Here is a 26,948-nt window from a genome sequence, read left to right as displayed (position 1 = left end):
TCAAAGCTCCACAAAACTCCAGTTGTGGTCTTACCAAGACTTTGTATACCTGCAGTAAGACATCCCTGCTTCTGAACTCCCTGCGTCTTGAAAGAAGGACAATACACCATTTACCTTCCTAATTGCTGGCTGCAGCTGCTGGTCTACTTTAATTGACTGCTGTACAAAGGCACCCAGATCCCTTTGTACATCCACTTTTCCCAATATAACACTACTTAGATATTACTTGCCTTTCTGTTTTCATGCCGAAGTGTCTATCTTCCCATTTAGCCATATTATACTGTATCTGTCATGTGCTTGTATATACACACACACACACACACACACACACACACACACACACAGTGGTTTTTACCTTCCCCTCACTGGTTTACATTGTTTTTTCCCATCTTCATGAGAGTCACATCATCTAACCATTCCATTATTCTCAGCCTGGTGACAGAGGAGGTCTTTGACTCAGGTGCTCAGGACCCCACAGCTTCCAATGTCTCCTACAAGATCTGTCCAAGGACCACCTGATATTGCCACTGGGAAAGGGCATCCCGTTGTTCTCAGGGAACCCCTGGAGAAGAACTTGCAGGGGAGATAGGGAGCACATACCGGTTGAACACTTCCATGTTTTTGCTGATCTAGATCAGGATGCAGTGACAAGGCTGCAGATCTAGGTGATGGGATATCGACCAAAGAGATGGTAGAGTGTTCTACTACATTGTTTCAGCTTGTTTGTAGTCACTGTAAGTAGGTTCAGGTGTTACTTAAATGTGGCAGCCAGACCTCTGACCTCAACAGCTGATCACAGACATAAAGACTCCTTTGCTTCCCCTGCTTCTAGGTTCCATTCCTTTATTGCATTTTTTTGGCAAGCTGCACTAATTGGCCAGTCATTAATGAAAATGCTGCATTGTCTGCCATCACACTGACACCATTGTGTCTGAGAGCCCCCATGACTGAAGTTGGGTATTTATGATCTCGGCAGATAGCCCACTTGTTTCTACAAATAGTTTTTTGAAGGCCAAAGAAACATCCAGGAACTTGAGACCAAATAGCAATAGTTCAGATGCTTTATTGCAAAGCTCGTGAAAATGGAAAACACCAGTTATGACCACACTCATTTCATCAGTACATGTTGTCCATGTAGTAACACAAAATAATGAAAACACTACACTTACCCACATCAGTGAACTCCCACATCTTGCTTAAGTTCAGACAAAATAACTGAATCATTCTGGTCTTTTCCTTGAGTGGTATTCAAACCTGTTTTAGACTTTGTGTTTATCTTTTTCTCTTCTTAGATTATGAATAATACGGATAATATGTCGTAAACAGTGTAGATTATTGTACAAACTGTGGTATGGAGAATTAATTGTTAGATTGTGGATCATGGTACAAATATTTAGTTTAAATGTTTCTAGAATCATTGGCTTATGAAGCAGTTTAATTGTGGCACAGTATGGATTTTGGAAGAGATTATATTCAAAGAATTGGTATGGTTAATCAGCACCTGCACAATTCCCAAAATTTAAACTATAATTCATGATTCATATTATGCTATAATCAATGTTTTATTATGGCCATCATCAGAGACTTTGGTACAACCTATTGAATAGTATGTATCATTATATATTAATATGCACTAAACTATGTGCTACAGTCAGTATGAATTACAGTATAGATCGATATAAATTGAACTATAGTATGGATTAAAGGACATATTGTGATAAATGTATATCATGGTGATTATGGGAAAATATAGATTATAGAATAGACTAAATTATTTTGGTGTTCCACAAGATTATTTTACATTTGGATTAATCAATATGGTTACTATTACAATGGTTGCATTGTGATATTTATGTCTTGGAAAGGTGCAAATTATAACAGCATGGATTTAGGCTATGAGAGATTTTAATATATTTACTGAGTATGGGATAAATGCAAAACTTAATGAAAGCTAATGAGCTAACTTAAACATTAATGGTATGTGTTACAGCATAGTGCACGTTATGATGTAACAATACAAGTCACAGTACAGTCTGATTATGGATCAGTAAAGGTTATGGTGTTACAATACCACAAATTAACAATGAACTATAAGGCATCAGCATGTGTTCATGTGTTTACAGCACTTCTTTTCTGACTCATGTTTGGACTGCACCCCAGCACCTTCCCAAGCCACTGTATCAGCAGTACGCATGTGGTTTTATTGCTCAAATGGTTTTCCTAAAGTGAGGCACCTCATTAGAAGTAGCCTTGTACTCTTTCACTATATAGGCACATATTGAATGAAATAAACATATCCCTTTAGAACAGAGAACTTTTTTATTGGGTTAAGGGAAAGATTTGTTGTTTGAGATGACTCTTTCAAGTCACTAGAAGCACAAACAGAACTGTTACTCATATTTTCATGCTTGTGTCACTGCTCTCAGTTTCAATTTTAGAAGTAAATCTGAATTATTGCTTATTTTCCCCATACTTATGTATAGGAAGCAACAATGTTTACACATATATAAGCACGAGGCCATTGCAGGGATGAGGTGAAGGGGATGGAGGATAGTTTTTTTTTAAGTACATTCTAGCAATGAACAGCCTTACCACTGGCAGATATCACTGGGTAAGTATCCACATGCTGCTGCTATTTTCGTGCACATGTTAGGAGTAGGAAGGGCTCTGCAATGCAATAGAAATGATTCTCAAGTGGATACTTGTAGTTGCTCAGCCTATTCAATTTAATAAAAGTTGAAATTTAATTATTCCAATTTATTTTTAAACAAATTAAATGACTTTGGTAGATAAAAGCAGCTTTTTATTTGTCATTTCTACCATATACAACAGGTACAGTAAAAACGAGACAGTGTTCCTCCAGCACCAAGGGTGCTTACATGGAGGTATTACCTCCCATTTTAATGGATGATTAAAGTATGAAAAATAAAACAATCTTCCATTTTCTAAAACCATATCAAAACCATTTAATTTTTTCAGTCGAGATATATTTATATTTTTTAACAGAATAATAAGAAAATGTTCTATGATATTCAGAAGGGTTTAAAGTAAATTTCCAGTTCTAGCAATGTCAGGGAATGAACAGAGTCTCAATGTTAATTTCTTGCTGCACATTTGCTTTAAGGATTTCAGTTCAGTTCATGAAACCATATTTTCATCCATAAAGCAATATAATCTGCTATGAATAAATCATAAATCTACAAACTTAATGACAGTGATAAAGAGCACAACATAGATTCTGACTTTTTTTTTCCTTCTACCTGTAAACAAGTTACACACACATTTCCTGCATTGTAGATTCTACTTTAAACATGACTCAATTAGGACAAATAGATTATATCTGCAATCAGATGTAACACTGTCCAAAGTCCAATCCCAAGAATGCTCTGGAGATACCACAGAGACTGTAGTGAAGGAGGAAGCTTATGTATCACCTTTTCAACAGGAACTAGAGATGAACTAAAAATGAGAATCTACATTGGGAGAGTTAATAACAAATGAAGGAAGGCATGTGATCAACTGAAAAGAGTTGGCTGAAAGAACATTTATAATCAGATTAGTAATGTAGAACTAGCTGCTGGAATAAACTATGATTCCATCAAGGAAATCTATTCTCAGTGTATGAAAGTAAGGGGTTTCAATTTTTATCCTTGAAAGTCATATAGACGTCAATCAGAATACTTCATATTCCCCCAAATTTGCAAGCATCAAAAAGTTGCTGATCCTAAAAATCTCTATGTTTTGATTTAAGATTTAATAATCAAAAAGGTAAAAACATAGCGGCACTTTTAAAACTATTGGCTACAAAATTCAAACAGGGCAAAACAACAAATAAAAAACGAAGCATAATTTAAGAGTGAGTTACCCAGACTTCAAAGGTGCAAGGGCAGCATTTATGGACATTTCTGTATAAAATTGTACTGATTCTTGTTCAATATCCTTGAACTGTTACTGACTTGGCAATCAGTGTAGATATTTACAGGGTGTACAGGGTAAGTATTAAGTACTGAATACAGTTTCATTTGACAATGTTAGAATAAAATAAATAATGGAGTAAGGCAATGATGATTAAAACAGAAAAAAAAAACAGTACAATAAATGTACAAGCTAATTTTTAAAAAAAGTAGCAGGTGACTTTTCTGCTTCATAATCTTAAGGAGGATGATTGGGATGTGGAAGGGATATGAAATTCTCCAGTTTGTATTTTTGCAAACTCAGTGATGGGAAAAAACCTGGAGAATTCCTAAATTTTAAGTATATCCCTCTGGTGATAGCATGAATGTATAAATTAGAAAACTACTTAATTATTGTGGTCATGTTACAGACACCTGCAGGGAGCCGGTCATTGATATCCAGCCATGCTTTTTTCCCCAACCAATTTTCACCATCAAGAAATCATTCCTGTGCATCTTCAATGCGTCCTCTTGTGAATTTAGCTTCCTTTTGGAACAGAGGATTATGGAATCAATCCTGTACCTGACCAACATCATCATTTCTGAAATACAAATGAATCAAAACTTCCTTGATATTAACTAACTCCATTAAAAATCGCTGCCTCTCTCCTCTGATGCAAGAGAAAATCTCTTTTAGTGATGATTTATTCTCCATTCATCCATTTCAATTGCCAAATAAATATGTACAGTTATAAACAAAGCTATAACTGGTTTGATTGCTGCTGAAATGCAAATTTGCTACAATATATGATACTAAAAGATATTCCAAAGTGCAGTGTTAAATGTAAAGTAGTAAACTATATGACTTAATGTGTGATTATACTAGGTACACAGCATGATTCTGAGCAATATAGGCCACATAAAAATTTATATGATCAAATATCATATGCCTGTGAAGAATGAAAATAGTTTCACTGATGAAGTCAGCATGAGAAATATAGCAAAATACATAGTGATATAAAAAAAATTCCACATGAACACAGAACACTCAATGAGTGTGTCATTTTAATACAATATTGATTCTTTAAAGAACAGCTTTTTGTTATTCAGAATTTAACTATAATGTCTCTTCATAAAGATGCCAAGTGCAGCAGCAGGACTTTGAATTGATGAGAGTGATACGATAGTTCTGTGACCTTGTCCACCATTTCCTGAACCGCTGCTATGCTGGGATATTGTAAGGCAGCTGTCTTTGTTGCCATGACAATGCTTTTAAGAAGTTCACAAAGTAGATTACTATAGTTTAATACTTTATTCCGAACATCTTGAGCCATAGCTTGTCTTGATAATGTGTCCCCTATAAATACAAGTTTATGAGCACTGAGGATAATGAATTTGCTATGAGCCACGAAGATTCTGGGTGGCTGTCCACTACTGATTGAGCTGAAGAAGGCATCAATGGCATTCAGCAGTGTTACAAAATGAGTCTCACACTGTTCAGAGTAGAAGAAGAGAAGTTGTTTATCTTGAGAGCTGAGACTGCTGCTCTTCTGAGGAATGTGCTGTGGTGCTTTCCAGTTTGAAAGATCATTTTCCACTGGTTTTGTGATTTCTTTTTCCAGTTCCTGAAATTGATTTAGCTGAAACAGACAATTAGTTAAATTAAAAAATAATAAAAATACAATTCAAAACAATGTGAACGCTACAATTTGTCCTGTTTCCAAAGTTTGTCATTTTCAAATTTAAATAACTAAAAAATCTTCTTACAAAACCAACTTTCCAAAAATGAAATTTGTTCGGAACCATAAACTGGGATTCACCTACTGATATGCTCTCACATCAAAACCCCAGCATCCCTTACACTGAAGGCCCAGTGACCACAATTATTTTAAATCATTTTGAACAAATCAATGCTTTTAATGTACAAACAAAAATGAGGATGAGAGAAAAATGCATTAAAATAGAATATTTTCCATTCTGTTAAAATTATTATTGTACATAGCCCTGTGATTGTAAAACGTCATTACAGCTACGCAATGCAAGCCTGAATCACTTTTGCACCTCACTTCTGATGGGAGGTAGGAAATGAATGCTGAGGATAGGAAGTCAAATTTCATCTGAGGAAGGGAATCTCTTTCAAAATGGCTTACATGTCTCACTTGATGTGTTAATGGAAAATAAAGTTTACACTTTTTGATGTCTTAACATGAACACACCAACATTTTACGTATTCATGCCAGTATTTTATCAAAATCAACAGTCTTTTAAAGTAAATGCTGATTCAATTGCAGAGTCATTGCTAATCAACTATGATTCAGCCTTTGGAGAGTGTTGGAAGGGTGTTAAAAAAACATGTTGACCTAACAAAGTCTTTCAGGTTCCTGGCTGAGGAAAACATGTCCACACAACAAAACATACCTGATGTTGCTCCAGTTGCATCTTGTTCTGTTTGACAATATTTTCTTTTTCCAGAAGTTCTCTTTGTTGTCTCTCAAATTCATCTTTCCCCTTTGTGTTTGAAAACAAAAAAAAATCTCCATTGTTTCATATCTTTATTATAATATCATGACCAGAACCACACACAGTATTCTACATGGGTTGAATACACTTCCATCATAACCTCACTTATTTTTAGTTCTGTCATTCTAGAAATAAAATCTAGTGCTTGGTTTGCTTTTGTTTAAAAAAGGCCCTGCCAACCATATTTTATTGACACCTTTCTTTACTTATATCATCTAGACTTGCCCATTAATAAGTCACCTCCCTATTCTTCCTACCAAAATATATTGCCTCACATTTGTCTGTGTTGGACTTCATTTGCTATTTTCCCATTCTGTACTTTTTTTATTAGCTACCTGTAATTTGTTTCAGTTCTACTCAGTGTTTTTATCATCATAGATTCCCCAATTTGCATCCATATGATGAAGGAGCAGCGGTCCGAAAGCTAGTGCTTCCAAATAAACCTGCTGGACTATAACCTGGTGTAGTGTGATTTTTAACTTTATACACCCCAGTCCAATACCGGCACCTCCACATCATGACCTTACTTCCACTTTGTTTTCTATACTGAAGCTATCCAGCAATTCATTCTACCACCACAGACCCTACATACCTTGACCTTATTCATCAGTCTATCATTGGGCACCTTTTTGAGGGTCTGTGGAAAATTCAGATAAACCATATTTACTGCATTATCATTGTCTACTCAATTGCCGCATTATCATTGTCTACTCTATTACATTCTATTACTGCATTATCATTGTCTACTCTATTACATTCTCAAAAAATGCAATAAGATTGGTCAAGCAAGTATTTCCCTTTTGAAATCCATGTTGACTATTCCTTAGTACATCTTTATTTTCTAAACATTCCCCAATGTTCTCCTCTAGTAGGAATTTAATTATATATCCTATTCCTCCACCCCTGCTCCCCCCTCCCAAACTGACTGGTCTACAATTCTTTGGGCACATCCTGTCCCTTCCGTAAATATAGGAATTATGTTAACTATCCACCAGTTCTTTGACACTACACTCTTTTAATAAATCATTAAATATATGCCATAATATCTCCGCATCTCTTCAACAGATTCTCTTAAACTGTAAGAACATAATCCATCCAGATCTGGAGCTCAGTTAAATTTTCAAGGTCACAACTTCTACAAACCTGCAAATGGACATAATCGTAGTCTTCCATCCAACTTTTATCAATGATTTCTTTGCTTTTAATGTGATCCTCATGATCCAACTGTGGTGGACTATGCAAAGGCCTAATCTGAATCATTGTCTTATCTCCTTGTGAATGGAGCTGATTAAAGCTTGTAGTACTCTTGTCACCAACGGTCACTTGGTTTATTTCATGGACCGTCTCTAGGTTTGTAATTCCAACACCTTGTTTGAATAAGAGTTCTGCATTTGTGCTCATAGAAGATGCTAACTGCTTAATGTCATCTGGTATAGTCTTTGTCACCATAACAAAACGGTCTAAATTATCACATTTATTATGGGACCGGTTTACCACCAAGATGTTCAAGGACCAGTTGGTGTTATCCAGTGCCTGGCTGGTCTGGACTAAAATCTGGTAGGAGTCATCCAATCGCTGCATTTGCTTTTTCAGCTTGTTGTGAAGACTGATATCTGATAAACGTGATGCATTCACTAAGGCTCCCTGGGCAAACCCAAGGAATCCCAGCAATGAATGCTTTACCTTGTCAACGCAAGCATGTATTTCATTCAGGTTTTTTTCCATTATTTCATAAGATCGCCAGTTAGGATTGACAAAAGCCATGAGTCCCTTTATTGAGGTATCTACATTCTGCTGCAGTTGAGTCAGTCTCTCAAATGCAGAATCTAAATCTAGCAGTAACTTCTTCTCTGGCAATGGTGAGGCTGAAACAGAAGATTCCTTTGATGTCGTTGAAGATGTAGACATATTACTTCGTGTACTACCTGTGCTAGAAAATGACAAACGGTTCATTCCATCAGTCATATCTTGTACCGCCTTAACATCTTGGGAAACCTGTGGCGGAACGTCATATACAGTATTTTCTACTCCTGATGCAGATTGTTCAAAGTCTTGCAAACCTCGTGGAATATCATAGATGTCTTTCTGTGGAGATTGTTGGTGGGTTGGTGGAATATCATAAACACATTGCTTTTTTGAAACCAACTCCGAATTGACCACTGTTGGTGGGACATCATAAATGGACTGTTTCAGGGAACTGATCCCACCTCCTGAATGGATTGAGTTCAGCTTTAAAGATGGCTTTACAGTAGTTGGTGGGATGTCATATAACCCCTCAGATTTATGGCTTATAAGGGGATCGGTGAAGTGTCTCATTGGGGGTGGAAAGTCATATGTAGCTTCTCTGTCATGACTGCCAAGTGCCTCTTTGCAAGAAACGGGTGGAATATCGTACACCTATAAATACATTGTCAAAACAAAACACATTTTTAATAGACCTTTATAATACTGATCTCCTTTCCTTTCTATTTACTATGTTATTAACGAAATTAAATATTTAACAGAATTGAGAAACCAATTCTTGCTGAATAGCTATACGCAAACTACCGAGCTTTCTTCTAAATTTCAAACAGACTTCAATTCACTGATCAGAGAATGAGTAAAAGGATAAAACGTGACTACTTATGATCAGCAGATCTGGGTCTAAAAAATTATAAACATTACTATTTTTTCCACAATTGGAGATTAGATTACTTACAGTGTGGAAACAGGCCCTTCGGCCCAACAAGTCCACACCGACCCGCCACCCACCCATACCCCTAATCTAACACTATGGGAAATTTAGCATGGCCAATTCACCTGACCCGCACATCTTTGGACTGTGGGAAGTAACCCACACAGACACGGGGAGAACATGCAAACTCCACACAGTCAGTCGCCTGAGGCGGGAATTGAACCTGGGTCTCTGGCGCTGTGAGGCAGCAGTGCTAACCATGCCGCCCGAGATCTTCTCTCTAATAATTAGTCATTGGAGTCTGGCAATCAACTTATTTTAAACCACTGATTTAAATAAAGAGAGTGTTCAAAATAAATTTCAATGTATTACACATGTGAATAGACAGTAAATACTTACACTCTGCTTCTCCTTTCCCAAACAAGATGGTATATCATACAGTCCTTTGGCTTTAAATTCTTCCAGTTGTGTCTGATGCATGGGTCCCTTTAGCATTGCAGCAGGAATGTCATAGAGCTGGTAATGGTAAAAGAGGCTTGGTCAAAACTTAAGCCAACAGTATTGAAATTTCATTGACAGGTTTGAAGTGGCTGCAAATTTTAAAACTCATTTTCTCAGATTTTAGCTTGGTTTAGCTTTCTGCCACCTGGACTGCTCTGTTTTGCATACTCTTCCTTCAGGTGTAGAGAGGGTGAGCTGGAAATCTCCATAGTAAATGCAGGTTCTTGGATCAAATGCATTTCAAGGATAGATAGGAATACTCAGAAACATGGTGCATTTTGATAGAATAATAAAAAAGTACGATAGACAGTTTGACACAATAATTCTGCTTATAATAATTACACAATCCAAGACTGTAGGACGTTATTTAATGCACCATATAAATGCTTGAATCTATCATTAAGGAAGAAGTAGCAAGACATCTAGATAGAAATTGTTCCATTGGGCAGATGCAGCATGTGCTCATGTAAGGCAGGCCATTAACTAATTTACTTGAATTTCTGAAGCCATTACAAGTGCGGTGGACAATGGGGACCCAGTAGATATGGTATATCTAGATTTCCAAAAGGCATTCGACAAGATGCTGCACAAAACGCTGTTGCACAAAGTAAAGGAGCTTGGCATTATGAGCAACATATTAGCATGAATAGAGAATTAGTTAACTAATAGGAAGCAAAGAGTGGGGATAAAAGAGTATTTGCTGATTGGCGATCAGTGACTAGTGGTGTGCCTCAGGGATCAGTGTTTGGACCATAATTGTTTACAATTTACATAGATAATTTGGAGTTGGGGGTATCACGTGTATTGTATCAAGGTTTGAGATGATAGTAAGATTAAAGGTAGACCAAAGTGTGCAGAGGACTGTGAAACTTTACATAGGGACATAGATAGTTTTAGTGAGTGCGCAAAGGTCTGGCAGATGGAGTACAATGTTGATAAATGTGAAGTCATCCATTCTGTAGGAATAACAGTAAAAATGACTATTACTACGTGAATGGTAAAAAACTGCAGCACGCTGCTGTACAGAGGGACCTGGGTGTCCTTGTGCATGCATCACAGAGGGTTGGTTTACAAGTGCAACAGGTAAGTAAGGTGGCAAATGGAATTTAGTCCTTCATTGCTAAAGGGATTGAGCTTAAAAACAGGGAGGTTATGTTGCAGCTGTATAGGGTGCTGGTGAGGCCACACCTGGAATACTGTGTGCAGGTTTGATCTCTTTACTTGCAAAAGGATGTACTGGCGCTGGAGGGGTTGCAGAGGAGGTTCACTAGGTTGATTTGGAGTTGAGAGGGTTGGTTTATGAAGACAGACTGAGTAGAGTGGGAGCAGATTTAGGACTGAATTGAGGAGGAACTTCTTCACCCAAAGGTGGAATTCCCTGCCCAGTGAAGTAGTTGAGGCTTCCTCATTGGATGTTTTCAAAGCCAAGACAGATAATGTTTTGATTAGTAAAGGAATTAAGGGTTATGGTGAGAGGGTGGATGAGTGGAGCTGAGGCCACAAAGGGATCAGCCATGATCTTATTGAATGGCAGAGTGGGGTCAAAGGAGCAGATGGCCTTCTCCTGCTCCTGGTCCAGATTCTTACGTTCATGCTTGTGTTGGTTCTTTGAAAGAGCTATCCAGTTACTCTTGTTCTCCTACTCTTTTCTCATATTATTCCAAATGTTTCATCCCAAATATTTGCCCAATTTCTTTTTAAAAGTTGAATCTGTTTCTATCCCTATCAGTCACTGCATCTTAGAACATGACAATTCATGTGTCAATAAATGGCTCCTCATCTCTCCTCTAGCCCTTTTGCCAATTATCGTAAATCTTAAAGTGCCCAAAATGATAATTCTGTTTCTCTCTCCATATTTGCTGCTGTCATTTCCAGCATTTTCTGTTTTTACTTCATATTTCTAGCATCCACAGTAATTTACTTTTGCATCTTAAATCTGAGTTCTCTCCTTAAAATTCTATGCTTTGGAAACAATCTCTCCCAATCTGTTTCATGTAATTAAGATGAGTCATTACTAATGTTACTTGCAAAAAATAATTGATCCCTAACTATACTGCACGTATGGAGACATCCCAATTTCTTTGAATTATACTTCATTTCTTTTTTCCCCTCAATTAGCCTCCCCTGCCATTTGTATGATCAGGATCTAATTATGGAATTCTACTTTCCTGCCAGTCACACAAGCCCATAATGCTTTTTCTATCAAAAATCTGAATGGTTTCAAAGTTGAATTAAGCAAAGACACAGCCTCATTTAAGTGTATGTTATTGGTATGTAGCAAAGCATTTTGATGTGAAAGTAGTCTGCGAATTACAGAACTTTGGAATTCTGCCTATGTTTAATTGATGTGTCCTTGAAGCAGAATCATTCATGGTGTGAAGTGAATAGAAAGAGATTGTCCCTGAAATATCTGTCACCAGATTAAAATGACATTGACAAAATAGTGCAACTTTTTAATCAAGCACTGGTCTCGCAAGGTATCGTCAAACTCATAATAATTATGGTGTGAGATGTACAATGCTTGCTCAATGTTACACAATGGAGTTACTGGCAACCAAGTGAAGGAAAGTTATAGTTTTAATTAAGAAGACATAATGCAATTAGTGTATTTTCAAAGTGTCTTTCATTGGGTACGAAATAATAAACTTATGGCAAGGAAGAGGGGATTTGGAATTAGGGAACAAATAGTTGGATGGATAAAAACGAGAAAGCAATCAGTGGCAACAAAGAACAATCAATCATTCAGACTGAAAGCTGTGTTCCACAAGTTCAGTGCAGGGTCTGCTTTTGGACATAAATTCTATTAATTACTTCGGCTTTGGAACAAGTAACTCAGTGTTGAGCTTTGCAGATTATTCCAAACTGCGGAATAGAACAAACACTGACAACGCACGTAATTAATACAAAGTAGACATTAGAAAATTTGCAGACTCAAATACTTCAGCAGGAAAAACAAACATCATCTCCCCTATAACAAATAGGAAACTGAATGACGTAGAAGGACAAAAAGTCAGATGGAAAATATACAGTAAAAATGGCAATACAGTTTAGGACAGCATTTAAAAATACTAACATTTGGATTTATTTCGAGAAAAGTGGGATGGAAAAGTGGTGAAGTTATGTTACACTTGTATAAGATGCTGTCAGGCATAACTGTGTACCCAGTGCACATACTGGCCTGCAGTCTAAATAAACAAATTTGCAAGGATGGTACCAGAACAGAGAGATTACAAATGGGAAAGGTGGAGACATCAGTCAGTAGAAGAGAGAATTAAAAGTAGATTCAACCAAGATCTTTGGAAAGAATGCTTTACATGTGGAGGAGGGCCCTGAAAACTGAGAGACATAAAGTCAGCATAATTACTATAAAATCCAAAAGGAAAGCAAGGAGAATTTTCTTTGATTTCAGAGTGGTTAGAATGTGAAATTCACTACCATGGGAAGATAGATGCTTTCAAAGTAAAAACAGATATGAGGTGAAAAGAAAATGGAAAGATGTACTGAAAGGCTGAGAGAAGGTAAATGTAAATGGAGGATCTTAAGTGGATTATAAACACTGGTTATAGAATAGGTCCATTTCTCTGCTTTATGTTCTTTGTGACATTACATACCCCCTGCTGGCGAACTGGTGGGATATCGTAAACCCTTTGCTGCTGTCTTGCTGGAGAATAGCCCTGTCCACATCTGACCTGCAGAAAAAAAACAACAAAAGTTTACAAATCAATTTTCAAGCATTTTATTCTACAAGTATTTACACACAGCATGTGAAAAATGTAATCTCCATTAAAACTGCCTATAATCTGGGCTGATGCAGTATTTAAATCTGCAGTGATACATCTTCAAAACAGTTCACCAAAGATTATCTCCATTAAATTTAGGTCATCTCACATTTTGGATGAACTAAACTCAAATTTCAGTCAAAATTAGAATTTGAACTTCAGGCCCAATAATGAAATTGAGCCCTCTACTACACAACTGTCCAGCTGCTTCCAACCTTGGACACCTATCACAGGTCACAGATTCAGAGTTCAGATAAAAATGTTTACCACTAATTCTTCTGTTGCTAAATGATTCCACCTGGAATTTCAATGGATGACAATGAAAGATGTTGCAAATGAAAGATGCAATTTCTACTAAATAAAGGGTACAGTTTGATTTGACATGAGATGATTTGATCTTTATGAAAAGGCTAGAAAATAATACAGGAAATGAAGATACAACTGACTTTTATCGATTAGAATACACAGCATCCTGACAGTCAGCAGAGATACCACATCTTCAAAGCAAAGACAGGCTGCAACAAAAGTTGTCAAGGCCCTGGAGGGTATACTGATGCTAATCTGAAAAAAGTTTACTATAATAGATGAGTGTTTTTGAGACAGTTATTATAAACAAAAAGATAGCTTCCAGGCAGATGATTATCCTCTCATTCATCTTTAAATTGTAGCACTGCCTTGAGAAGTTAGTTACAGAAGGGACATTGCAGAGAGAGGAGAAATGTTGTACAGCTCACTGAACAGTTTTGATGATCATAAATAATATGTGCTTCCCTTTAAACAGTGAACAAACAAAATAGTTGTGCACATTTGCCATCATAGTGATCATTGTACATTGGATACAAAGGATTATGCTCTCCAAAAGCAGCTTGGCTAATTTTACATTTAGTTTCTTTGAATTGGCTCAATTTACTCCAACTCCAATAACAGAGTGGCAATTATAAAGCAAATACTGAGGAGTTTGGGTGGTACAGTGGATTGCACACCACCCTGTGAATCTAATCCAACATGATGAAACAACTTATTTTCTGCCATTGTCTGGGTTTAAGTAACTAATGCATAATAACCATTGCAGACACAACCTAGTTTCTGGCTGATGTGGTCATAGAAGACAGTACCTCTAAATTGCTAAATTGAAATCTCTAACGAAGAGTCATCTAGAATTGAAACATTAGCTTGTTGTCTCTCCATGGATGCTGTCTGACCCAGCATTTGTTGTTTTCAAATGAAATCGCAATACCTTTGTCTGTGCCACATCACCCAGTGCCCTGCCACCCAGTCTATCACTGGGTTTGTACTCAGTCTCCCAGGCCACTACTCCAGTGCTAGGTCTGTCCCCTGTACAACAGTATAGTAATTCCGTTGACCATATTGTTTTCAGCAGGCAAGACACACTTTTCTTTGACATTATGTGGTTGCGGTGGATTCAGATTCCAGGCAAATAATGGAAGTTATGCTGACCCAAACTAGTGATGACACAGTCTGAGCCATCTGGCTGGGGGAAACTTTTCACCCCACAGTAAATTGTTTTCTTATTCATTGGTGCCATCTGTATGAAACAGATGGGGGAGCCAGCCTGCTCAGAACAGCATACCCTCAGCCATTCCCACTCACCCCCAGTGCAAAGCGGATGGAAAAAAATAGAAAGGATATATGAAATTAAATACAAAACATCTCCCTCATATATTGACTGGAAAATCATATTGTGCTTACAAAGCACAATATTTATTTTGATGCATTTCAAAAAAGTAAAGCCTTTTCAAATTACACAGCACAGGGCCAATAGAGTCAAGACATAAATAAACTATGAAAAAAAGAGTCCTGACAGATCAATGAGAACAGTGGAGCATAGACAGAATGTGAAGCTGAGACCTATAAAAAGAGATTCAGCTAAAGCTACCAATCTACATGTAAAAACTGACAATGATGGGGTGGAATTGCCAGTAGCCAACTCCTTCCCAGGAAAGTCAATATTGATTTAGCAGATGGGGCAGTTTCCTTTTAAGGTGGTGCCCTGATGGTTTCACATTGCTTTGGTTTGGCTAAATTTCTGTTATTTTTCACTTAAAACCAAGTGAAGGGATTATGGCCGGCTCAGAGACAAGTCACATGCAGGAAAGCAAACTTCAAAGAGAAATGATCTGAAGACCATTATAATTAATCTGAACTGAATTAATGGTTTTAAATAACAGTACTTTTTATATCAATCAACTGAATAAATATTTAGACAAACTTCTATCCTGTGTTTAGGGAGCATTTTTGGTTCAGCAAATACTATAACAACAGTCAGAAGGTTAGAAGTATCAGAATGCTGACTGTGGTCTTTACTTTAATTCGCTTGTGACATATAATTAAGAAAGAATAATAACCAGTGCTCACTATACACAAAACAGGTGATGGTCAAGAAAACAACAAATACACAAACAAGGAACAGAAACTATTCTCACTGCATGGGAAGTGCCTTAGCCACCTGGAATCTGTAAGCCCCAATCACCAAATGTGGGAAAGAGAAAGAAAATATGAGAACAGAAGCAAGATGTATTGTCGAGACAAATCAGTTTACTCTGCTCTTCGATTCTCTGTGCACTTCTAAAGAACGTGGGGCAACGGCCATAAACAGGAGTCAGATATCCACAGATCTGTTGACCTTTCACCCCAGCTTCTTGTTACACCAATTACAGACAGAAGCAGGTGCTTCTCCAAGGAAAAAAGCTAAAACAGGATTCCCAGACCCTACTCCCAAGCTGAAGTCCAGCAGCTCGTCAAACATTTGGCTATTGCAGTACCAGATAGACTTCAGACTAACTATTTCCTTTGCCAATCTTGTGGTTTTCAACAACTCAATTTTCAACTTGTCAAATGAAGGCTCAAACACTTCATTCATATCCATCCTATTCTGAGCTAAGTTAAAAATCACACAATCCCAGGTTAGAGTCCAACAGGTTTATTTGGAAGCACAACATGGTGTTGTGAGATTTTTAACTCTGCCCACCCCTGTCCAACACCGGCACCTCCAAATCATGACTATTCTGAGCTAATCCTACAGCCATTTATACACTATGCCTCCTTCCAGTCATCAATTGCCAACTTGATGGTTAATTAAAAAGTCATTTGAAATATATGACATATAACCTGCATTTCTGATAAGGAAGTTTGACATGGTTAATAATGATCTAGTTTGAGTAAGAAGGTTGCAGGTGAAATAACTCCCCACCGGCTGGTATCCCGTCACCCTTTGTTTACATGTGCATAGCTCTTGACAGTGGTTCGGCCCCCTCAGAGCCAGGTCTCAGAGTGAACAGAACATTTGACACTCCTGTTTAAATCTGTCAGCCAGGTCTGATTGGACCAGATTAACCAGATTCTATGAGCTCTATGTGGTTGACGTTATTGGTTGTAGATTTGAGCTCCACACTCAGCGGGCAGCAATTTGTTGAATCAATAGGGTCTTGTCAGCCAGTTGGAGTGCTGTATATTTGTGTAAAAATGGTGCACTGTCACTTTAAGAGTCTGGCTATATGCCGTAATAATAGTGGCATTGGCTGCTTTGGGTGGACAAACAGCTCTCTCTCTCTAATCTTGCTGCCTATAGAGCAAACCCCTCCATAATAAAGCTCCTCCTGTTTAACGCTTTGGCCTCCTGATCCTTCTTGGAACTTAACATGGAGAACCACCAAGAAGCCCACACTGGCTTTTCCAGGTAAGGCCGACTGAATTGAATGCCAATCAGGCACTGGTGATGCCACTGGTGAGCAATTGCCCGGAATCATGGCCAGGCTGCAGATGTCCCATCCAAAGACAGCTACTAACCAATTAGAAGCCAGTATCTCTTGCAGTCAGCAGTGTCACAGAGCTGACTGAAGGACACCACAATGTAAGAAAGATCAAGATGGAAAGCAAGTGGTTTCGAGGGAGGGGGGTTTCTGGAGCTGAGGGTCGCAGGAAAGGTGGATCGGGGGTGTCAGGAAAAGGCATATGGAGTGGCTCTAGTAGATATCCCCTGCTTGATGTCCAGTCCCGTAAATCAGGTATCGATTTCCTTTGATAACATGGCCGTTCCACCTCCAACATCATCATCTGTGGCAGCAAAGAACTCCATGGTAGGAATTGAGACATTAAAATTTAACAATATTGCGACCATTTTAGGGTCTAAAACAGGGGGGACCATAACTAATCTAATAGAACAGATGGATAAGTATTTTGGACACAGGTAAATTACTTAGACTCTTTGAAAAAGTTAATCCTGGTGAGCAGCTTGTGTTCTCATGATTTTAATCAGCCTATTCAGATTTGTTAGGACACTCCACTGGAGCAGGTGGGACTTAATTCCAGGCCTCCTTGCTCAGAGGTCGGCACACTACCAGCGTGCCACATTTATTTATAAACTTTTTTTTAAAAAGTTAGCTGACACAGAACTCTGACCATGACATTTACATAGGATAATGGAACAGTAACAGACTATTTAACTGAATTGATCTACGTCAGTATTTATGCTCACTGAAACCTGCTCCCACCTTTTCTCATCCAAATCCATTACTGTAATTACCTATTCCTGTCTACCTCATCTGTTTACCCAGCTTTTGGTTTGCCATAATACTTGGGAAAAGTTGGAAAGCTTTAAGCAGCAACTGAGGGGCTGAAAAGAACGTTGTTGATGTAATTACCACCTATGTAGATCAGCCTGAGCTCATCTATTTAGTCACCTGGCAGGAGTGTTGAAAGCCAGAGCTGATTTAATCTCCCCACACTCAGCCACGCCAGAGGTGAGGTTTATCCACAGATGATGTGCACGGATTTTAAAAACAGAAACTTGTTGTGACATGGCTGCTGGGGACAGATTCTGCTGAAGCTCATGCCAGAAGTGTGGCTGTGGTGAAACAGGAATATCAATGTGTCGCCTACAGCAACTGAGCCACAAGACTCAGCTTGTTCATTAATATTAACCAGGGGCAGTGCATTCCCAAGAAAGCTGAAAAAGGATAGTAAATGATTTTTTGCTGATGTATATTTGGTTACAGATTTTTTGAAAACTAGTTTTATTTCCTTTTAAAATAAATGCTAAAATAGAGAAGTGTACATTATCAACTTTTTTTTATATATAGAATCCCTACAGTGTGGAGTTTGCACATTCTCCCCACATCTGTGTGGATTTCCTCTGGATGCTCTAGTTTCCTCCCACAGTCCAAAGATGTGTGGGTTAGGTGGACTGACCATGTTAAATTGCCCATAGTGTCCAGGCATATGCATGCTATGCGCATTAGCTGTGGGGAAATGCAGGGCTACAGGGGAGAATGGGATCCTCTTTGGAGAGGCAGTGTGGATGTGATGGGCTGAATGGCCTACTTTCATACTGTGGGGATTTGATGATTCTATAAGAAGTATCCATTGCATCAAAAGATCCCCCAACTGTTGTTTTGAGGACACACTGAATATTTTTGAAATGTAGTTCTTTATTAAGATATTGAAGTCTCAGTTTTCTGAAACTAAAACAGAAAATGGTGAAAATACTCAATACTGCAGTTGGCATGTGTGTAGAGAACGTAGAGAACAGATTAGAGCATGTTTCAGATGTGAGCCCTTCTTCAGGAAGAAGGGCTCATGCCCGAAACGTCGATTCTCCTGCTCCTTGGATGCTGCCTGACCTGCTGCGCTTTTCCAGCAACACATTTTCAGCTCTGATCTCCAGCATCTGCAGTCCTCGCTTTCTCCTCCATGTTTCACCTTTCTCCTCTGCATCAGAGTTTCTGGTTTTATTCTTGATTTTGAACATCCACAGTTTCATGCCCCTTTTGTCAATCAGTTCAGGTGAACCTAAATGGTGCCTTACAAAGAAGGAGAACACATAGACACACTGGAACAATGCTTTACATGGAAGCTACCAGAACTGAGAGGGTATAGCTAACAAGGAAAAGGCTCATCAAACGTTATCAGGGTTAGGTGAGATTGAGGAATTTGGAACCCAGCAGTACAGCCATGATTTGATTGAATGGTGAAGCAGGCTGTGGGTTCGTGCTCAAATAATGACCAAAATCGGTGACTCTTGTATTCAGCAACCGCAAGTAGCACAAGTTCAAGGCGGCAATAGAATCCCGCAATATAGATCTTACACTAGCCTCATTACGCACTGCTCTTACATACATTAAAATGCCATTCCTATGGTGTTAATTGTTTTATCTATAGCACACAAAGGTTTGAGGGGCTTCTGTTCTGGAAGACAAGGGGAGATGGGTTAAAACATGTTCTACTTGCTGGCTGCTACTCCTGATAGGATTAAGAGTGTCTATCCGGTGTGCTTTTGTCTTTTAAGTTGGTAAATGTAGTAAAAATGAATAGGCTTATATGCTCTAAGTAAGTTAGAAATGCTACCTGTACTTAATAAAAGAATAAAAGGATGTTAAACTGATTACAGCAGCCGATTTGTGAGATTTGTTTACTATTTGCCAGTGTGAGTTTCACTTATTCACACAATTTCACATCAATGCTGTTTTGACATTAGTTTCTTAAAGCGTTAACAGCAGCATGGTATGGGGTTGTTCATTGTGCTCTCTCTCTCTCTCTCTACGACAAACACCTCGTGCCACTGTGTTCATGTCAGAGATGATGAGGCATCAAGTGGACCTCCCTCTAGGGACTTAATTGGCCTGGAGCTGAGAGGTGACAGGGAGGGCACAATCATTCTCCCACAGTTTTTTGTAATCGCAACATTTTGTTGTTAGTAGTTTTTATTTTGTGCATTTTGTTCTCTGGCTGTGCCTCTCTCGTCTGAATGAAAGGGCATATAAAGAAAATCTGAAGTGAAAGATACTAAGCAATTTAAAGGCTTTGAAGCAACAACAGAATAAACAAGGGGATTTGCTAATTCAACCATGTCTGGTAAACAATACATTTCTAACATCTTGGATCACTGTGTATATTTGACAGAATGATTTCTTAAACTTTGCGTACTTCAGTTGTGTTGTGCGGAAGTGCAGCAAACTCTCATTTTTAAAGATTAACGCTTTATTTCTGTAATTCTTTTACTCAGGCACCACCCTTGACATCTGGCAACTCGGTATAAACAGGAAGTCAAAACCAAAGTCATACCACAGATGTTCCGGCATTTTGAGAAGTCTGTGATGGGAAATTTTTAAAAATTTTTGTACATTTCTCCCCAATATTTAACGATAAGACTGAATTATCTCAATTTTCATTGAAAATCATCCTAGGTAACAATTTATAAGTAACAAGTAATTTATAACAATTTATGCTGCCCCCATCACATTAGCATATCACAGACTTCTTGATGAGATTGATTTATAATTGCTTTCAGAATGCAGTGACTATTAATATATTTTGGTTTACCGCTATTTAACCACACTTTTATTGCATTCCACTAAAAATCATCTTCTAACAGTGTGTTAACAATAATGTTCAGTTTAGGATTGGATTAGTGTACAATACAACAGACCACAGCATTCACTTTTCCTGGAATGTCCCAACTTGTTGAGCAGCACATAGTTTAGCAACAACCCTTCAATTAATGACTGGGATAATTATACACCCTCTGTATGTTTTTCCGAGAAGTTTGGCCATTCTTTGTAACTGCCAGACATTGAGAGAGCTTTAAGCCTTGTGATCATGAAGGCTGTAGTCATTAATTTGTCACAGTAAATGCACAGTTTGAAATCCTTCATATACGTTTTAAATCTCCCATCAGTTTTTATTCGGAGGCTGATCTATTAGCTACTTGTAAATCAATGAAGTGGTTAGGAACCAAACACGAATATGGCTGGACAGCAGTTTGTTTGAAACTGTGCTTGTTTGATTCTGGCTATGCGCAATTTCCAGCTCATGTCTTTCTCAGATGAAACTTTAGTAACAATGTAAACTTCAAATTGGTATTATGAAGCTTTTCTTTGATAAAGGAGGTTTTGTGAAGAAAGACAATACCAAAATACAGATTACAGATGTCTGCTTTTTTATAGGAAACGATGTCCACCAACACTACCATTACTATCCACAACTCGAGGCTATGACATGCAAGTAAAAGTCAATGTTGCCCATAGCAACCTAAGGCTCCTTGGAGAAGCTGGTTACCCGAGTTGTCTGGATGGTTAGTGTGGATCAGATCGGGTGCCAACTGTATGGAGTCCAATTCCCATTCAGGATGGGATGGATTTCTTGTCATACTTTTGGAAGTTGTGATGCTGTGGGTCAGACTTACCTTCAAGCAGAGAACTGAAGAGGAGGATCTGGGTCAGCTGCTTTCCTGCTGGAGAATAATTATGGGTACAGCTCCCAGTACGTTAGGCAGCTGCGTGACAACCTGGAAGTACACGTTCTGCACATAAATTGGCCCCTTTAAGTTAGTGTGCATATATGGATGCATAATCATTTTTTAAAGCGGCCATGCGCTTAAATAAATTACCTGCCTAACCTCTAATTTGTTAGAAATGTTGATTACAGTTAACTTAAATATATTGTGCTGCAGAGTATAGGTCAGGTAATTAGTGCTACAGTACTGACACACATGTTTCCTGTCATGATCAGAAGCACTGAATTTACCTTCACATTATTAATAAGTTAAAAGTACCATACATTCATCACATCTTTGAAATATCAGACATATGTAAAATATGTAGATACCTATATGTAATGATTGTTGTCATGTAGTTGGGCTTTGACTAATTGTTACTACTCTACCTACATTCTAATACATGATTGTTAATGTTGTTTGCTCAAGATTAAATTAATACAGGTGGTAATAATTCCATGTACACTTACAAATTTCCACACTGGAGGAACAATTCCCAGAAGCTAATGTTACTCCTGCTCAGTTCATTCAAATCTTTATTCACGGTGAATTTTTAATTTTTTAAATTGCTTTAAAGTATGACATAAACCAAGTAGGTTCATAACTTCTTGAAAGTGGAGTCGCAGGTAGAAATGACAATGAAGGCGGCGTTTGGTATGCTTTCCTTTTAATTGTCAGAGTATTGAGTACATGAGTTGGGAGGTCATGTTGTGCTGTATAGGACATTGGTTAGGCCACTGTTGGAATATTGCGTGCAATTCTGGTCTCCTTCCTATCGGAAAGATGTTTTGAAACTTGAAAGGGTTCAGAAAAGATTTACAAGGATATTGCCAGGGTTGGAGGATTTGAACTCTAGGGAGAGGCTGAACAGGCTGGGGCTGTTTTCCCTGGAGCATCGGAGGCTGAGGGGTGACCTTATAGAGATTTACAAAATTATGAGGGGCATGGAAAGGGTAAATAGACAAAGACTTTTGCTAGCAATGATTTTCTAACATTGCAATGCCCACTCCATACCCCTTCTCCTGGTTCCGACACCTTGCCCTCACAACCCACCTCAAAACCCTTCACACAGGGATGTCTCAACATTTACTGAATCCAGCATTGATTGTGAAGTGAGCAGCAAGAAGAAATTTGACTGCAGCAATCACATACATTTGCAAAGCACCCATTACACCCCCTTTCCAAAACTCTTGTTCTGATTCTACACAAAATGAGGGGTACTTTTTAAATGGAGGCTCTGAGGGTTTTACCTACTGGTTGCAAGTCATGTAGAGCTGAAGATGTGTTGCTGGAAAAGCGCAGCAGGTCAGGCAGCATCCAAGGAACAGGAAATTCGACGTTTCAGGCATAAGTCCTTCATCAGGAACTTTTTCCTCGCAAGTCACATAGAGACCTACACTGCCTGCTCTGGGAAGGCCTGCCAGTATGATGCAGCTCTCAGGCACTTGTGGCCATGGTTGGCCTTCCTTGGGATCAAGGATGGAAATAAGTGCAGGATGAAAAGGGAGTTCTATCTTTGCAGAGACCTCTGTGCATACTAAGGGCAAACCATCGAAGATAATATCCTCTTTTTCTTCTCCGAGCATGGAATGTTAAAACCCAGCCTTCCTAAGGAGGGACAATTCCTCCTGGTCAAAGCTCCATATTTGCAGGAGTTCCTGGACTGCGATCCATTGGAACCTTTCCATGGGCATGTCTGCGATCCTGGCAATGTCCAGTACTGAGTTCTGGTTTTCTGGAGCTGCTGGCTCATCTGATCCAGGAGGTTAGAACATTTCCTACTTAAGGGTGGAAGTCACACTCTGCTAATTAAGCCCATCTACAACACATTATCGCTTTGGGACAGGCACGTCATGGGCTCATCATTGACTCTCCTTCCGAAGAGTGGGGCAGTTATCTACCACCCCTATCTCTGTTAAATTCTGCCCAACTTTTCAAACGTTCCTTAATAACAGCTAATATAGGAAAGAAAGACTGTACTTGTATATTACCTTTCACAGCCTCAGTATTTCAAGCACTCTATACTTTTAGGGTTTTCAAGCTTATTCCATGGGCTATCTCCAAATCTAAATTCACTGCTGGGGGAATCCAGGATCGTTGCATATAACTAAGAATCAAGGAAACAATCAGAAGATCTCCTTTCAGGATTTTGCATCTCTTGCCAGAAAAGATTGAATTTTATTTCCTTTCATCTGTGACTTTGGGTCAGTGAAGATGTGTGAATCTTTGACTCTTCCCATAGCTGAGGTTAGCTCACTACTGTCTATTTACAATGTAGCAACACATCAGCCAATTTGCACACAGTCATGATTCCACCAACAGTAATTCTGTTAAAAGATCAACCTGCACATTTTTAGATATTATTTGAGGAATAATTGCTGGCCAAGACACTGTCAAAATATAGCCATGGAGTCTTCAAAGACCTGAGAGGACAAGTAACATCTTGGTTTAGTATCTCAGCTGAAAGACAGACCTTAATTCTCTTGCAGTATGACACCAGCATACCAGTTTAATTTTGGGTTAAAGTTCTAGAACTTGAAAGGCAAGAATGGTTGTGATCAAGTCACAGCTGACACTGTGTTAGCAACTTAATATTTTTCTTAGACCTTTCTCTCACCAACTTATTACTGCGAGATTGATTATTTTCTGATTATATAAAACTTTATCCATTGGGAGAGCACAGCAAACTACATGTAGCCACAATGTAGCATTGATGGGTGTGTGAGGTTTCTCATCATGTGGCCCCAGTAGACGAGGCTATTATCAGGACGGTGTTTACAATGTATCAGAAGTTTTTTTAAAAAAGTTTTCAATTTCAGGTAGTTTTTATTCAAAAACAGAGAGAGATTGTGGGGTGAGGGGGTTTTATGGAACAAAAGCAATACATGACAGAATTTATGGCAATTAAAAATTACGACAGTCTTAAACTGAAAGCAAGCACTGAAGTCTGCCTGGATAGGAGGTTCAGCCTTCTATACCTGCTTGCTAACTGGAAGGTGTTAGACCCTCCAGCTCAGCTACAGTAGGTGTTTATACTAGTTATCAACAAGGGGCTCTCGGGGATAAATTGAAAAGTAGAGGTGGGCCCTGAAAGGGAAATGTCTGACCTTTCTGCCAATATAAACTGTAATGAAAATGGAAACTGCTGCTTTCCAGCCAAGCATTTCCTGATCAGTCTTTTTGCTGTCTGCTGAGCTTCAATACAAAAATCATGCCATGACTTTAATAGGCAGTTAAAATTATTTTTCTCTTCTGTACAGCAAATTGGTCAAATTTCTTTTGCCCAATGTAACTCAAAACATACATGCTATGGCACGATGTTTGTGTTGTCAGTCTCTATCCTCCACACCCAAACTCTGCTGCTTTTCGTTACAGAACATCCCAGCGTTTGCCTATAGCGAGCCAGACAGCTCCAGAAAAATAACAGCTGTGAAGCCATTTACAGAACTGCACTCGAAATGCCAGAAGCATTTCACTGTAAATAAAGATTTGAATACGATTCAGCAGCACTCCTGTAAAATGCTAAAAACAGAAAATTTACAGTAAATAGAATTACTAAGTGTAAAACAGACTGGGTGGTCCAATTTACATATTGTTTGTTCACTGAATCTTGGCTTTGAAATAAATCCGATTTATATCTATCTTAAGTGTTAGTTTGGCTCAGTGATAGCACTATTGCATCTGAAGACTGTATCTTCAAACTTTCAGAATATAAGAGTATTTAATTACGACTGCTATTTCAGTATATCACTGAGAATGGCTTAGACTGTCAGAGGTGATATTTTCCAGAGGTAATGTAAAATTATAAACTCTGTTCCGATACATACCAGAAAATGCCATCACACAACTCAAAGTTCTCCTGGTGTCTACCTCTATCTCTCTTCGGAGGTTAAGGCTGAGATTGGTTTGCAGGCAGGTAGCTCAACAATGTCCCAGAGCTGACTATACAGCTTACTGTTACTGGGGGTTTGTACCAAACTACTTCCTTTGGAGATTTTGTTGCATTATATTCCAAGTTCAATACACAAAATTCATCGTAAACATCAGTCCATGGGAGACTGGTTAGCAAGGTTAGATCACATAGGATACAGGGAGAACTAGCCATTTGGATACAGAACTGACTCAAAGGCAGAACACAGAGGGTGGAGGTCTATGACTCTGAATGTCTCCATGTTGCCAGTAGTACTCCTCTAGAAGGTTATAACTATTAGGATTCGTCTTCAATGCAAGGCTATCTCATCTTTCATAGAATGTTCATCCATAATAGCAAGTTCATTGTGGTTATTTCCAAACAATGTGCAGTTTTTAAAAGGGAGGTAAGAGCACCACTAAACAGCTTTAGAATCAGTAAAGGGACAGTAACAGTATATATACACAGATTAATCTATTTTTTGATTTACTGTGATGTTGTTTACAGTGAATCATTATTATAATAATGAGGTTTTATGTCATGTTCACAGAGCAATATTAAGACCATTGATTTATCTAATTTCCTTCATCAATTGTGATTTACACATTTAGTCCGAATGTGCTGTTTTTGAATAATTAAAGGTGATGGCTGAAATGTGGCACTTGAACTGTAGCAGGAAGGAACTAAGATGCTGACAGGAAGCTTGTTCTGCAGTTAAGACCTTTTAAGTACACCAGAGATGTATCATAAACTTTGCTTCTGATCTAGTAAGTACTTAAATATAAAAGAAAAACAAATTCAGTTTTCCGACATCTGCAATATTTTGCTATTAATAATAAAATGTTTACAATATTCAGACATAAGACATTTTCAAATGAACATAAGAGTAGAATATTACAGCACAGAAACAAGCCAGTCAGTCATCCATCTAAATTGTGCTGATTAGCTTCCTTCCATATAAGATGTTATAATCTCATTCCTCTATTGTCTTTGGTACTGTATCCATCATTATTCTGGGTCATAAGTAAACAAAGCCCCAAAAAGTTGCGGATTACTTGTACATTAACATGGGTTGTACTTCTCTACACTGGTAAATTTGTAGCCTTGGCAGATGTAGGCAAGGAGCTGATCATCCAAATTTTATTTTAAGACCACTGTGTGCACTGCCTTTTAATAAAATCTCTGGTTTATCATTAATACAAATCACAAAATCACTGATCGTTAGACCAGTAAACTGCATTCTTGTTCATTACCTGTGGGTTTGTGTGTCATAGAGGTGTACAGCATAGAAACAGATCCTTTGGTTCAGCTTCTCCATGCCGACCAGATATCCCAACCCGATACAGTTCTACCAGCCAGCACCTGGCCCATATCCCTCCAA

At 38.3% G+C, this 26,948-nt stretch overlaps 1 protein-coding gene across 1 annotated transcript in view; it reads right to left on the bottom strand.

The window, feature by feature from the left end:
- Window positions 1-2,781: 2,781 nt before the first annotated feature.
- Window positions 2,782-26,948, bottom strand: part of nedd9 (neural precursor cell expressed, developmentally down-regulated 9) — a 53,968-nt gene continuing 29,801 nt past the window's right edge. Inside the window, exons 3-7 of the mRNA XM_060850023.1 lie at window positions 13,200-13,277; window positions 9,487-9,603; window positions 7,557-8,810; window positions 6,312-6,401; window positions 2,782-5,533 (exon numbers count right to left, since the gene is read on the bottom strand). Of these exons, the coding sequence (XP_060706006.1) occupies window positions 5,024-5,533; window positions 6,312-6,401; window positions 7,557-8,810; window positions 9,487-9,603; window positions 13,200-13,277 (2,049 nt within the window). The 3' untranslated portion in view covers window positions 2,782-5,023. The remainder of the gene's footprint in view (window positions 5,534-6,311; window positions 6,402-7,556; window positions 8,811-9,486; window positions 9,604-13,199; window positions 13,278-26,948) is intronic.

Source organism: Hemiscyllium ocellatum, chromosome 34 (genome assembly GCF_020745735.1).
Source record: "Hemiscyllium ocellatum isolate sHemOce1 chromosome 34, sHemOce1.pat.X.cur, whole genome shotgun sequence".
Lineage (NCBI taxonomy): Eukaryota > Metazoa > Chordata > Chondrichthyes > Orectolobiformes > Hemiscylliidae > Hemiscyllium > Hemiscyllium ocellatum.
Note: the sequence above shows the minus strand (reverse complement) of the source record. Positions and strands in the feature narration are given on the sequence as shown.